Source organism: Erythranthe guttata, chromosome 2 (assembly GCF_056151865.1).
Source record: "Erythranthe guttata isolate IM_541 chromosome 2, IM_541, whole genome shotgun sequence".
NCBI classification, from domain to species: Eukaryota; Viridiplantae; Streptophyta; class Magnoliopsida; order Lamiales; family Phrymaceae; genus Erythranthe; species Erythranthe guttata.
Genome location: NC_142534.1, coordinates 16,129,920 through 16,142,610, shown reverse-complemented (window position 1 = coordinate 16,142,610; position 12,691 = coordinate 16,129,920). Strand labels below are relative to the sequence as shown.

Sequence of the window (12,691 nt, the reverse complement as noted above, 5' to 3'; positions counted from 1 at the left end):
AGCAGGGAGTGGTGGATCGGCGAGTGGTGGGTCCCGAGGGGGGATCACCTGAACCTCGCGAGGCGGATCCATGGGATGGGGAGGAGGTGGCAAGCCAGAGCTTCCACGAGGTGGGAGGTTGTTAGCTGTGTCATTTTCTCTCCGAGCAGACGCCTCAGGAGGATCTTGTTGGCTACGTGATCTGGTTTGCATCGTTCCCACAGACGGCGCCAAAATGATGATGCTAATTACTAGCTCACCTAGGGTGGTGTAGAAAATGAGCTGGGAGAGCAAAGCAGATCAGTAGCTTGACAACTTGATGATCCTGAGGTACCTGCGATCATAGAACACATGAACTAAGCCGGGGGTTGATCCGGCGGAAACCCCTCCGACGCTCAAGTCAGACGTGCTGATCATAGAAATAGTCCAGAGAATACGCGTTTTTGTATTGCTCAGTTAATAGGACGTACCTTAATAAAATGAGGAAAACCTCTATTTATATGTCGTTTATTGGGTTGGGTTTGCTTTGTTGGGCCCAAGCCTTACTTGAAGGTGTTTGGGCCTCGGTGATATTAGTCTTCGATATTGGACTCGTAGCCCAGTAGGTAAAGAAATTGTAGGCCCATTGGGTTGGCCCAATTAGGCATATCACAATTTGTACTATTACCACTCCAATTATTATTATTCCTGACGGTGGCGTTTGTTTGAACTATGTTGGAAAGGACAAAATTATGTACGCATGTCTCTCCGTCAATCACAATTTATTGGGTGCATGGACGGCTGGACCGGTTAGGTGAATCTTTGCCCTGAACCGGGTCGGTGGTCTTCCCAAAAAAATAAAAATTTCCATTTTTTACAAAATGATTATTATATTAATTTTTTCTCAGTTTTTGCCAAATAAAACAAAGGGTAAATTACACACACCCCCCTGAGGTATGCTTAAATAACTGTAAGGTCCATGTGGTATCGATAATTACACTTAGCCCCCCTGAAACGTAGTCAGAAACTCTAATGGGATAATGAATTGGATACGTTATTCCGATATGGTTCTAACGGACTATTGGTTTCAGAAAGTGGTGAAGACAACAAAGAGCTATGGGGTGACATGGCTCCCCGAACATTTCTTAAATTACCCATAGCTCTTTGTTGTCTCCACCACTTTCTGAAACCAATAGTCCGTTAGAACCCTATCGGAATAACGTATCCAATTCATTATCCCATTAGAGTTTCTGACTACGTTTCAGGGGGGCTAAGTGTAATTATCGATACCACATGGACCTTACAGTTATTTAAGCATACCTCAGGGGGTGTGTGTAATTTACCCTAAAACAAAAGAAAACTTTCTGAACAAGTACCGTCCAAAAGATGTAAAAGCGCTACTAGTTTTTAACTTCCTTTAGCAAAGTGCGCTTCTTAGTCATGTGTGTACGGTTGGAATTCGTTATTTATATATAATGACTTAACTTTATTTCTTTTTTACCATTATCACAATATTTGGGAGTGTTTTAATTTACGTGTTGAAATTATCATGGTATAAAATCTGATCTACGACCGACATCTGACTAATTCATAGAGTAAACTTTTTTTTTTAATTGGAACAATGCCTAATTCGATAGACGATTTTTTACAATGCATGCACTAGCGGAGTCAGGATTTTAAATTTGGAAAGCGAATCATTAAAAAAAAATCTGGGAGGGCGGGGGTGCGTTATAATTGTACGTAAAGTAATAGAAATTTGAGAAACATTCAGGGACCGTGCCTCCGCCTAGCGGCTGTATGATGGTTCTGCTACTGAATACACACATGTATCCGAAGAAATTCATACGACCTCTCACGATAATGGAAAAAGTCTCGATAGAACTTAGATAATCAAGGTTTAGTGGTTGTATATATGAAGAATTTTATAATTACATGTTTTTACTACCAATGTATTATATCGAATTACTAAAAAAAATCCCATATTATAAATACGAACAAGACCCTAATATAATGTATTTTTATTAGCACGCATTAAATCGTGAAATTTTTAGGACGTAGTTTGCTAAATAAGAGTTTTTCGCTAATATTTATAATAGAAGTTATATGCTTGGGTTTTGCAGTAATTATCCAAAGGGGGAATGTCCGGGTACGGACGGCCCACAATCAAATATCGTGGACACTTGTGCCTGTTGAATGCACTATAAAACTAGGATTTGCGCATTTCTGAACACCAATTGGTTTTAAAACAACTGATAGCGTCTGAAATCATACACGTGTTATCCAGCCAAAGTCACGAGTTCGATAAAAGAGTAGTGTTTAATATATCCTCGTCTCATTTTCAAAATAGTGGAGGTTCATATTCATATGCACAATTCTCTAATAAATTAAATAATAGCTCAATCATCAATAATTTTGAAACGTTCCAAAAAAAATATTGGCCTAATTAACATTATATCAAATGATATAATATCATATAAATTTAATAAATTGTTGATTTATCTTACCAAACAAACAAGTCCAAAATGAAATAATGTACATAATGGGTTACAACTTTTGGTTATTGGTACAATAACATTTCTATGTTGCTGCATATTTTCTACAACCCTAAAAAAAACCAGGCAAATAACCACTACTTTTTTTCAATAGGGCATGCAGCTACTCTAATATAGAATTATTTATTCGAATTTCACTAATCTTTTTCTTTACACTAATTAATCACTATGTACATCAGTTGATGCCCGAAAGAAAGAGAGAAATTGGAATTAAAATTAAAAAAATTGGGTTAACTTATTAATTAATTAAATTGAGTTTTTAGTTAGTTAGTACTAATTAATTAAGTAGTTAAGCTAATTTAAACTTTCACTTTGTGCACATCATTTTTCTCGCGGTGGCTTTAAATGGGCAGTTCGACCCGACAAAACCATTAACAAGGTGTAGGTACGTTTTCAGCTCGTGGCACGTGGCAATGCTGATCCCGTTCAGGTCCGGCGAGTCCCGGCTGCTCAGCCGCAGCTCGCACCCTACGTCGGCGTACACCCACTGCGTGTCCTCCACCAGCTTCTGCACCCACCCGGCGAAGCTGGCAGCCGCCGCCGCCGTGTAACTGCCGCCGGGCCGCGCCCGGGACTCCTGCTGCTCGGCGGCGGCGGCGGCGCCGCCGCCGCCGCCCTCGTTGTTGTCGATGACGAACCCGGGCACCTTCGTAACGACGTCGTCGGAGTTGACGATGCGCAGCACCTTCGTCCCCTGCTCCTCCAGGCCGCACCGGAATCTCCAGTTCCCCACGCGCGGCCCGGCGAAGGAGATCACCGTCACCAGCGGCGAGTTCTGGAAGCTCCTCTTGATATCGTACGCCGCCAGCGTGGCCAGCGCCGCCCCAAGTGAGTGGCCGGTGAAGGTGAAGCTCAGCGGCTCGTCGCCGTACTTCTCCAAAACCCTCCCTATCTCCTCCCTCACCATACTCTGCAAACTCCTCCGGTTGCCCACACTCGAAGTGTACAAACTCAAAAACCCACTCTCCACCATAGGCTCGGTATCCGAACCCAAACCCGAACCCGAATCCGAACCCGACAACGGGGTCAAAGTTGCCCGTAAATTCTCGAGCCATTCCAACCCCGTCGCCGTCCCACGTAGCGCAATCACAACATCCCTCCTCCCGAGCCTAGAAATCTCCTCCCGATCCTGACAGACAGCGACGTACCCGATCCAGCTGGATTGGACAGCCATCCAGGGTGGGCCGCGCTCGGCCCACCCTGGGAGCTGTATACCTGACGTGGCCGTCAGGTACTTGGTGACTCTATAGCCCGTGTCGGAAAACCCCGTTTCTTTAAGAAGCTTCCGCTTAGTGTAGCGGCAAGTCGCATAGGAAGGGGACGACTGGTCGAAGTCGCAGGAGCGGTAGGCCGCCTCGACAAAGTGGCCGTACCGTATGATCTCCGATCGGAGATTCTCGTCCAACGGGTCGAGCAACCCTTCCCAATTCTTTCCCCCTTGGTAGTCCGTCCAATTCTCCCCGAACTTCATCGTGTTTTTTATCATCTTCCGATTCGTCACGGGGGATTGCGCTTTCACCGCAGTGGGGGCGGGGGTTTTCTTGCATTTGGCGGGCTTATAGGTTGTGCTGGTGGCGCCGCCAATCTGGTGGTGGTGCTGGTGGTGGGGTGTGGGATTTGGTGAGGTGCATGGCCGTACACATTTAAAAGTTGTGATCCTCATGGATTTAATTTTTTCTTTTTGGGAATTCAAAGAAGTGTGAATGTATATGTGAGAGTTGTGTAATTGGGAAATAACCCCACTCTCTCTCACTATAGAAATGAATTAATTGTACACGATTTTGGAGAGCCATGAATTTGGGTTCTTTATAGTGGCAAAAAGGTATATGCTAATGTGTCCACGTCAATAAAGTCTACCATCATTAATCATTTATTCTAAAATTAGTGTTTTATTTTATTCCACGTCATTAAACCCATCTAACACACGTATTTATTGAATTGGATAGTTAATAGTTAATACATACTCCCATGTGAATTAGTTACGGTTTCATTTATACCTTTTTTTTTTTTCTCAATCCAAGTGATATTTTATTCCCGCCCCTCTAGTTAATTCGTCATATAAATAAAATTGACTGTGTAAATCTTATCCATAACCTATTCGTCGATTCCTAACCTTAATAGCTTATTCTAAAGGGGAATTTCCAGAGTCAGATTGGAAAATTCAAACAAAGCTGGAAGAGAGAGGGAGCGCGCCTCCTGCACTTGTTGCTGAGAGACTCGAGTATGAACAGCCTGCAATCGAATATTGTGGATGTTTCTGTGTGCTGAATACTAATCGCGCGTGAAGTTCTACAAGTAGTATAAGAGTCAATATCGGGGATCCGGTTCACAACTGGAGCATCTGTACATTTTTAGGTAGATAATTTCTTTTTCCGAGTCGAGTCAACTCAGTGATACTTCACACTCGTTGCCTTTTGCACCACACCTATTCAAGACTATTTATTGCAAAGAGAAGAACTAATGAGATTTGTTGTGTGAGAACATAGTTATATAAATTGTGTGTGTGTGTGTGTATACATTTATAGAGAGGGGAGAAAGAAAGAGATGTATAATAATATAATTAAATAATGATTAATGAATTGTGTTACGGTTGGTAGGGACAAAACGATGTGTATAACTGGAAAAACAGAAACTGCTTTGCTGTGGGCCCATTAGTCAGTCAAAAATGGAGAGGGGGTGTGGGACCCACATAGATTGGAATCAACGGCTCAGATTCAATCATCTGGCCGGAGAGTGTGGACTGAAGGTCTACGATCTCTGTCAATATTTTCCTGACAGCAACAAATGGCCAAGAGTTTACTGCCACGTAACCAACTGTCTATTCAGCAAAGATTAAAATCTAATTTTTTTTTTCTTTTTTTTATTGTAAAATTAAAAAGTTAATTACTTTCTCACTAGTAGTTTGGAGAATTCTAATTTGCACCAAAAAAGCCATATAACCTGACCCGACAAATATTTGATCGAAAAATATAAATTATGGTAACTAAACACTTTGTTAGTGGACTTGGGCTTGCTTCACAATAAACCAATCTTTGTTGCAGTTGAAATTCAAATATTGCGACTTTTAGTTTTCGATTATAAGACATTGCACCAATTTACCATCACGAAATCAGTTGAGATTTTTAAAAATAGATTATGAACTTTTTTTTTTCTCTCATAATCTGTTTTTAAGTTTTTGCAAAATTGAAAAGCAGCAATCAACTTGTCTTTTATATGTAAGTTGATTTTCAATATATATTTTTTTTCAAACAATCCAATGTTTTAATATTAACCACTTGACATCAACTTAAATCACAACATTATCACTTACTTGTATTTTTAAATAAAGCTTTTGAAAATGCCACCTAAATATTTATATAAATTAAAAAGTGAAATAAAAGTGACAACCACATTTAATGAATTAAAGTGAAATAAACACAAAAAACGGGGTGATGAATGTTAAATAGAACAAAATTGGTGAGTAAGATGTAGAGAGTGCTGGCATTGTCTATGGGATATTTAATAGACCAAAAAGTGAAATATTTGCGAGGCCATATGTATTTTTCACATGCTAAGTTCAATTAGGTTGTGTTTTATATGCTTCCATGTGGTTTTCTAAATTCATTTATTCAAATTTATTCTCAATTAATTAAATCACATCTACCATTTATAAATAATTTCAACTATATTAATTGAAAACAAAAAAAATGATATAATTTTTTAATTTTTTTTTATTAAAGAGAAAAATAAAATGGGGAGAAAAAATACAACATGAATACTTCATTTCTTTAGTTCATATTTCAAGTACTAAATAAATTCATATATATATATATATATATATATATATATATATATATATATATATATATATATATATATATATATATATATATATATATATATATTTGGGCTAACTATTTAATTTCAAAGCTTATTAATTAGTTAACAATCAACATCGAATTCAAGATAGTGAAGCATGCATGCACAGGAGCACACGAGGGAGATATTTTGATTTTTATTGTCATTTCATTCACTACAGTTAAACCTCTATAAATTAATAAATTCTGGACTAGCAAAATTCTATTAATATAGCGAAATATTAAATTATCGAACTAATAATTCAATACAATTTCACCGAGTCGAGACCGGGAGAAATTATTATTTAAGCAATGAAGATTTTTTATTTATCGAGGTTATACTGTAAATTGATTAATTATTACATATATTCCCAATTTGAGTGAAATTTAGGACAGTGTGTAGAAATTAAATGGTCACTTTGCATTGAAATGATTTTTTTTTTTTTGTAATGTCGAAATGTTTTATAAGGGCACGAGGCTGGTTGGGGCTAACTAGGGTGAGAAACATTCCCTTTTGGAGAGAATCCAAATTTACTTTATTAAATAAGAGGCAAAAAATAAAATTAAATGAGGTAAAATTATTCATGATTTATCAATAAAAAAAAGAGACAAAAAATAAAATAAAATGAGGTAAATTATTCATGCTTAAATATTAGTGCATGCCACAAAATTTTGCATGTGACTTTGGGCACATTTGAACATTTAATTTTTATTATGTTTCTCTAGTGTGGAATGTGGAATTCCATGTATTATTTTTTGTTATTTTAAAAAATAGTTTGTGTGAATTAAGTCCCATATATTTTTTTAAACGCCGGTTTTCAATTTTCTATTAAAAAAATGTATGAGAAGTAAATAATGTATTAAATATGGTTGATTTTCAAAAAAATGTATGTTATTACTCTAAAATAACTTTGTCCACTAATTAATATAAGAGAGAGTGTTGGAGAGATTTAATAAAAGGTAAAACTGAAAATTGTGTAATTAACAGAGTATTGAAATTCTAAAGTGACAAATATTAAAAAAAAAAAAAAAGTCTCAAAAGTGATAGATTTCATCGAACGGAGGGAGTAGCTATTGCGACTTTTGTTTCGAGGTTTTTAGTTTTATACAAACGTAAGAAAATTTTACGATCAAATTACAAAGAAAAAAATCTCATCTTTGGGTTATTACATCTACCTCCTTCAACTATGTATTTTCTTACGAAAAAACCCCTCATCCAGTCGGTAAATTTGACACCGTGGATGTGGACGTGTGATACAATACGTAGTTGATGGAGTTGTTGTAATTATCCAAACATGATTGACTATTTTCGTAATTTGACCTTATACTAAAGAGGTGGCTGTAATTTGCCCTTTAAACTAAAATCTACAAGAGAAACCTTTTATCTTTTAGCATTTTGGCTGTCTTTGCCATAATTAGAATGATCGGATGTTTGATAATTAATTGCTTATCTGTTTTATAATTTTGAGCAGATATAACTTGTGATCAAATTCCAATGAACAAAAGAGAAAAATAAACGTGACACTTTAATTAAAACAGTTTCATGCTAAGAAAGAATAGTTTATTTTATAAATATCTTAATTCTTTCAACTGTTCCATTTGGAGGCTGATGAATTTGACAGAAAGACAAGAAAATTTTGCTGATAATATTAAATAGAAATCAATAATTATCAATTAGAATTGTTATTTAAGTGGATTGTAAAATATATTTTTAAGTTATAGGGCCATAATGGTCCCAAAAGAATTAAAATAATTTTATCTTTAAAAATATAAAAATCAAATATAGGTTAAAACATTTTTTAAAATCAAAAGTATAATAGAAAATTTATTTTTTTAATCGAGAGAATTTTTTTTGTAACGGAAGGTTTTAGGTGGAAGAAATTATTTACATAAAAAAAAAACGATTTATTTATGGGGTAATTTTCTATAGACCGTCCATTATTAGATTATAGTGGTTAAAATCCAAATCATAAGTCCAATATTCCTATAACCCCCTACTACTTTTTATGGCTGATTTGCCCTTTAGCAAAAATAGGAAAAGTGTATTCTTATTCCTATTAATCCTCCACAAAAATCGGTTTTAGCATAAATCGTGCTGCAAAACGTCAATTGCAAATCCTCCCAAAAATGTATTTTTCCACCGTTAATCTCTCGAAAAACAAAACTTTTCCCTGCCGCCTTTTCTTCAATGCAATCTCTATAACCCTAGTTCTCGAGAACGATGGAATCTCTATAACTTCTGCAAATCGCCAACAAAAAAAACATATCCTAGAGGATAGTGCAAAATTGAAACGTACAGGTCATTTGATTTGTGGTTTTTTAAATGTCTTTAATGGCGATTCATTGACGGAATGCAATGGCTTATTTTTATAACATAAGTGAAAGATGCAAATTAGAGGTTTTAACCCCATGTAATTTTTATTTTTATTTTTTGTTTTGACATTATTTTTTGTTTGGATTTTACCGTTCGAGTTACAATATTTTGCCCGTTGTTTTGCGTTTTTGTTTCATCTTTTGAGATTTCGATTGCGGTTTTTTTTTTCGTCTTTTGTGCTTTTCGGCCATTTGGAGTATTTTGTTAAATTTGTCTTTTTCCTCCTAAATTCCTTGATTGTTTGTTTGGAGTTTTCTGGTTTGTGTTACATTATTTTGTGTTTTCACTTTGCTGTTTTGTGATACATGGGTTTTTTTTTTGTTCATGTTATTTTCTGGTGTCGATTGCAACATATATTCGATTTCGTTGTTTTATTTTTGTTTGCAATTTGTTGCTTCTAGCGTAGTGTATTTTGCACTTTGATGTTCATTTTGCATTTTGTATTTTGCACTTTGATGTTTATTTTGCATTATGCATTTTGCATATATGATGTAATCTTTGATATTGTATATTTCATTTGAACTTTGGTATATTCTTAGTCATCTTGTGCTTTTTAAATTGCATTTTATTGTTTCAAACAATTGATGTACATGGATTATAAGTACCGACATGGTTATGCAATATTTTTTTTTTCCTTTCAATTGAACAGTTGATTTGATGAAGGGGGAGAGGAAAGTAGATGGATCATTTGCCTCTTCAAAAAGAGGAAAGAAACGATGAATCAAGCCAAATCTATTTGCACGGTAGCACGAAGCCATATTATGTTTCGACATCGCCTCAATAAAAACCAGATTTGGTTGATTGTGGGATTTTTGTCTTGTATATGGCAAGGCAGTTGTGCATGCAACAACCATTAGTGAGAAAAACTGCAGCAAGTGGGATTATCGCACTCGAAAAACTTTTAATTATCAGTTCTTGAACGACGAGGATACCGTTGAGTTTAATTAGAATTTTTTAATGACATTTAGTTATGTTTAGCAGAACTTATGTTTATATTTGTGGCATTATATTTTTGTTGGATTTTGATATGAACTATTTTCTAATATATTCCAAATTCATGCAGTTATTTTGTGTATTGGTATATGCTTGCCAATTCATAATTTCTTATAAATTTAGTAAATTGTTAAAAAAACAGGCAAAGTGTCACAGGGCTTTAGTCGATTTTTGTTATGCTATACACTGCTGCAACAAAATTCTCACAAGGTTTTAGTCTTCATTTCGCTGTTATAGTTTGCATTTTGCTATTGCAATTTATATTCAAACTGCAAAAAGAAAAGGCAAAGTTCAAATAATACAATACCAACTGCAAAAATAAATATATGGCGTCAAAAGTGTAGACAATATTACGCTAACAACTCAAAAAAAAAAAATATAACATCATAGTGTAAAATATAGTCTGCTAGAAACAGCAAAACGCAAAACAAAAAATCCACCAACATCGAAAAATGTGCAAATTGACATAAATAAATGAAAAACAGCTTGATGTTTGTTGTTCGATATGGACATTATAAAATGATGTTTTGTTGTTTGATGTTTGTATTATGAGTGGATGTTTAAAGTTTGATATTTACAGAACAGATATTAACAGTGACAATCAAGTATGAAAAAAAAACTTAAAATAGTACATAAAAGCAGCAAAAGTGTAAAAATATATTCGAGCAAAAAACACATTATATACATAAACTGCAAGAATTAAAAGCAAAGTGCAAATAGTACCATACTAACAACAAAAAAAAATATATATAACAACAATTGTAAAAAAAATAGCAAACAACAAATACAATTTTCGTCTCAAGATTATCAGATTTAGTCGATGTCCTTGAGCCTCTAGAAACGGAACTGCTCTGGCGATGAAAGAAGGAATGAATTTAGCGGCGAAGAACGAGCGAGCCATTTTGTACTCGTTTTGATTTGCACGAAGAAAAAAAAAACTAAATGAAATGAAATCTTCTCCTGATGAGCAAATAAAGAGAAAATATGTGAATCGGGCTCAATCACATTCTGTATGGTCATCTTCTCCTTCAATCTTGCACCATCAACCCTAAAAAAATCACAAAATTTAATTTAATGCCTGCCAAATTGAATCAAAAGTTTGAATTCGAATTTCAATCTCGAAATCTAAACCAGAGATTTTGCGAAACAAAATAAGAGTGTTGTCAAAGATGAATCAACCACGTTTCATAAACTCCATTCCAAGATGAGTTTTTTTTCTTTCAACCACGTTCATAACTCCTTTCCAAATCTTATGACGTGATATATGGGATTTATTCTCACAATTTACGTAATTAAAGACTTCCATAAATAAATAATTTATTGTTTAAGGGTGTTTATGTCCATATCATATTGATTTTATTTCATTTAATTGGTTTTTTTAGTCAAAGGACCTGCAGTTGTATTGATCTAATAGGTTGGACTCCTACCTATATAAGTTTGAAATAAGGGGTATAGCTAATTATCCCTTTCTTTATTTAAGTTTTAGGGCAGTGATATAATTATTGGGCCCATTGAGCTCTTGTATCTTGTAAATCTAATAGAGGTACAAATTAACTTGATTTTGTGAAAAATAAATGATAATAATAATAAAATGAAAAAAATTAATAATAATAATAATAATAATAAATCAGTGATTAATTAAATAGAAATACTTAATGGGCTTAGCAGATACTTAGGAGTTAGGACAGCATAACAGGGCTAAAGGAACTCTCTGGGCTTGGGTCAAATGGGACAAGACACAAGCAACAGAAATTTCATTTATTTCAGTAATAATTTCCAGAAATCATTTAATGCAATAATTGAAAAGAATTCTGAGAATAGAAATAAATGAAACAGAATGGCAAGCAACACTATACCTGATAGATGCACTTTAAACAGTGCACATAATTGTAAATAATATGTCATGCATTAATATCTATTTGATTTATTCATAGTATAAAAATAAATATTTATCTTAAATAAAAATAAGATGTTGTTTATTAAGAATTATTAAAAATATTTTACTACTAACACCAATTAAATGGCCCAATTGGTTGACCGTTTAATTGAAGGCAGCTAAGTGTATTTTTTGAAGTACAAGGGTGTAAAGTGTATTTTGCCCGAAATATGTCGGTAGTTTGAATAATGAAAAAATCAAAGGGCTTTGAAACCAAAATAAAAATTATTAATATTATAATAAAATCTCATTATAATATATTTTCCTAAATGAAAATTAGTGGTTGAAAACAATTTTTAGACAACACAAGGGGCCACAGAATTATTTTGTAGGTAGCCCTTTTTTCCAATATAGGAAATGACATTTGAATTATTTGAGCAATTTTATAGGGCTGCAATTATTATTATTTTGTAAAATACGGTCTATGAGATACTACATCTAGTGAAAAACGTCGGGTTATTTTGCATCATAAATTTATGCAGATAACCACTTACTAAGCAGACAGACACACACATTGATACGTGCATTATTATGTACAGATCACTGGTGCAGAATCACACGATTTATTTCATCGAATATAGCATCTACATAATCGTAAAACACACAACACCGCATCCACCCCCAATTAGCCATCTCCAAAAACCTGGTTCACAGGCAATAGTACTGACAAGTACTTCATAAAATACTTTCATCGAAAGGAAAGAAGTAACCGAGAGAGAATAGTCTCCGAAATATCATCAGTAAATGATTAACTGAGAAGTGTGGCATACTACAGAAATCAATGATTGAGATACGATTATTGCACGACAAAGGCGAAGATGAGTCGTCGACTTTTTATTGGGTGGCTATATATTAGCCATTATTATCAAGGCACAGTGTTGCTCTTTGCAATTCTATTTCGTTCTTACTGCAATTTTTGTCAAAGGGGAATACATATCTATATAAATCATTGATCTACACATAATAACACAATTTATTTTGTAAAAGTCAATTCATAACAAAAGACCCAATCGGAAATAATAATAAAAAGATATTTGGAAAA

At 34.5% G+C, this 12,691-nt stretch overlaps 1 protein-coding gene across 1 annotated transcript; it reads right to left on the bottom strand.

Annotated features, from left to right (window-relative positions):
* Positions 1-2,617: 2,617 nt before the first annotated feature.
* On the bottom strand, positions 2,618-4,281 carry DAD1 (alpha/beta-Hydrolases superfamily protein). Its single transcript, XM_088815080.1, has one exon. It carries the CDS (start codon positions 4,171-4,173, stop codon positions 2,818-2,820), a length of 1,356 nt encoding a protein of 451 aa, XP_088671206.1. The 5' UTR covers positions 4,174-4,281; the 3' UTR covers positions 2,618-2,817.
* Between the last annotated feature and the right edge of the window lie 8,410 nt (positions 4,282-12,691).

Excerpts from the sequence above, each read along its gene's own strand:
- DAD1 (XM_088815080.1), bottom strand. The coding sequence starts at position 4,173 with ATGAGGATCACAACTTTTAAATGTGTACGGCCATGCACCTCACCAAAT.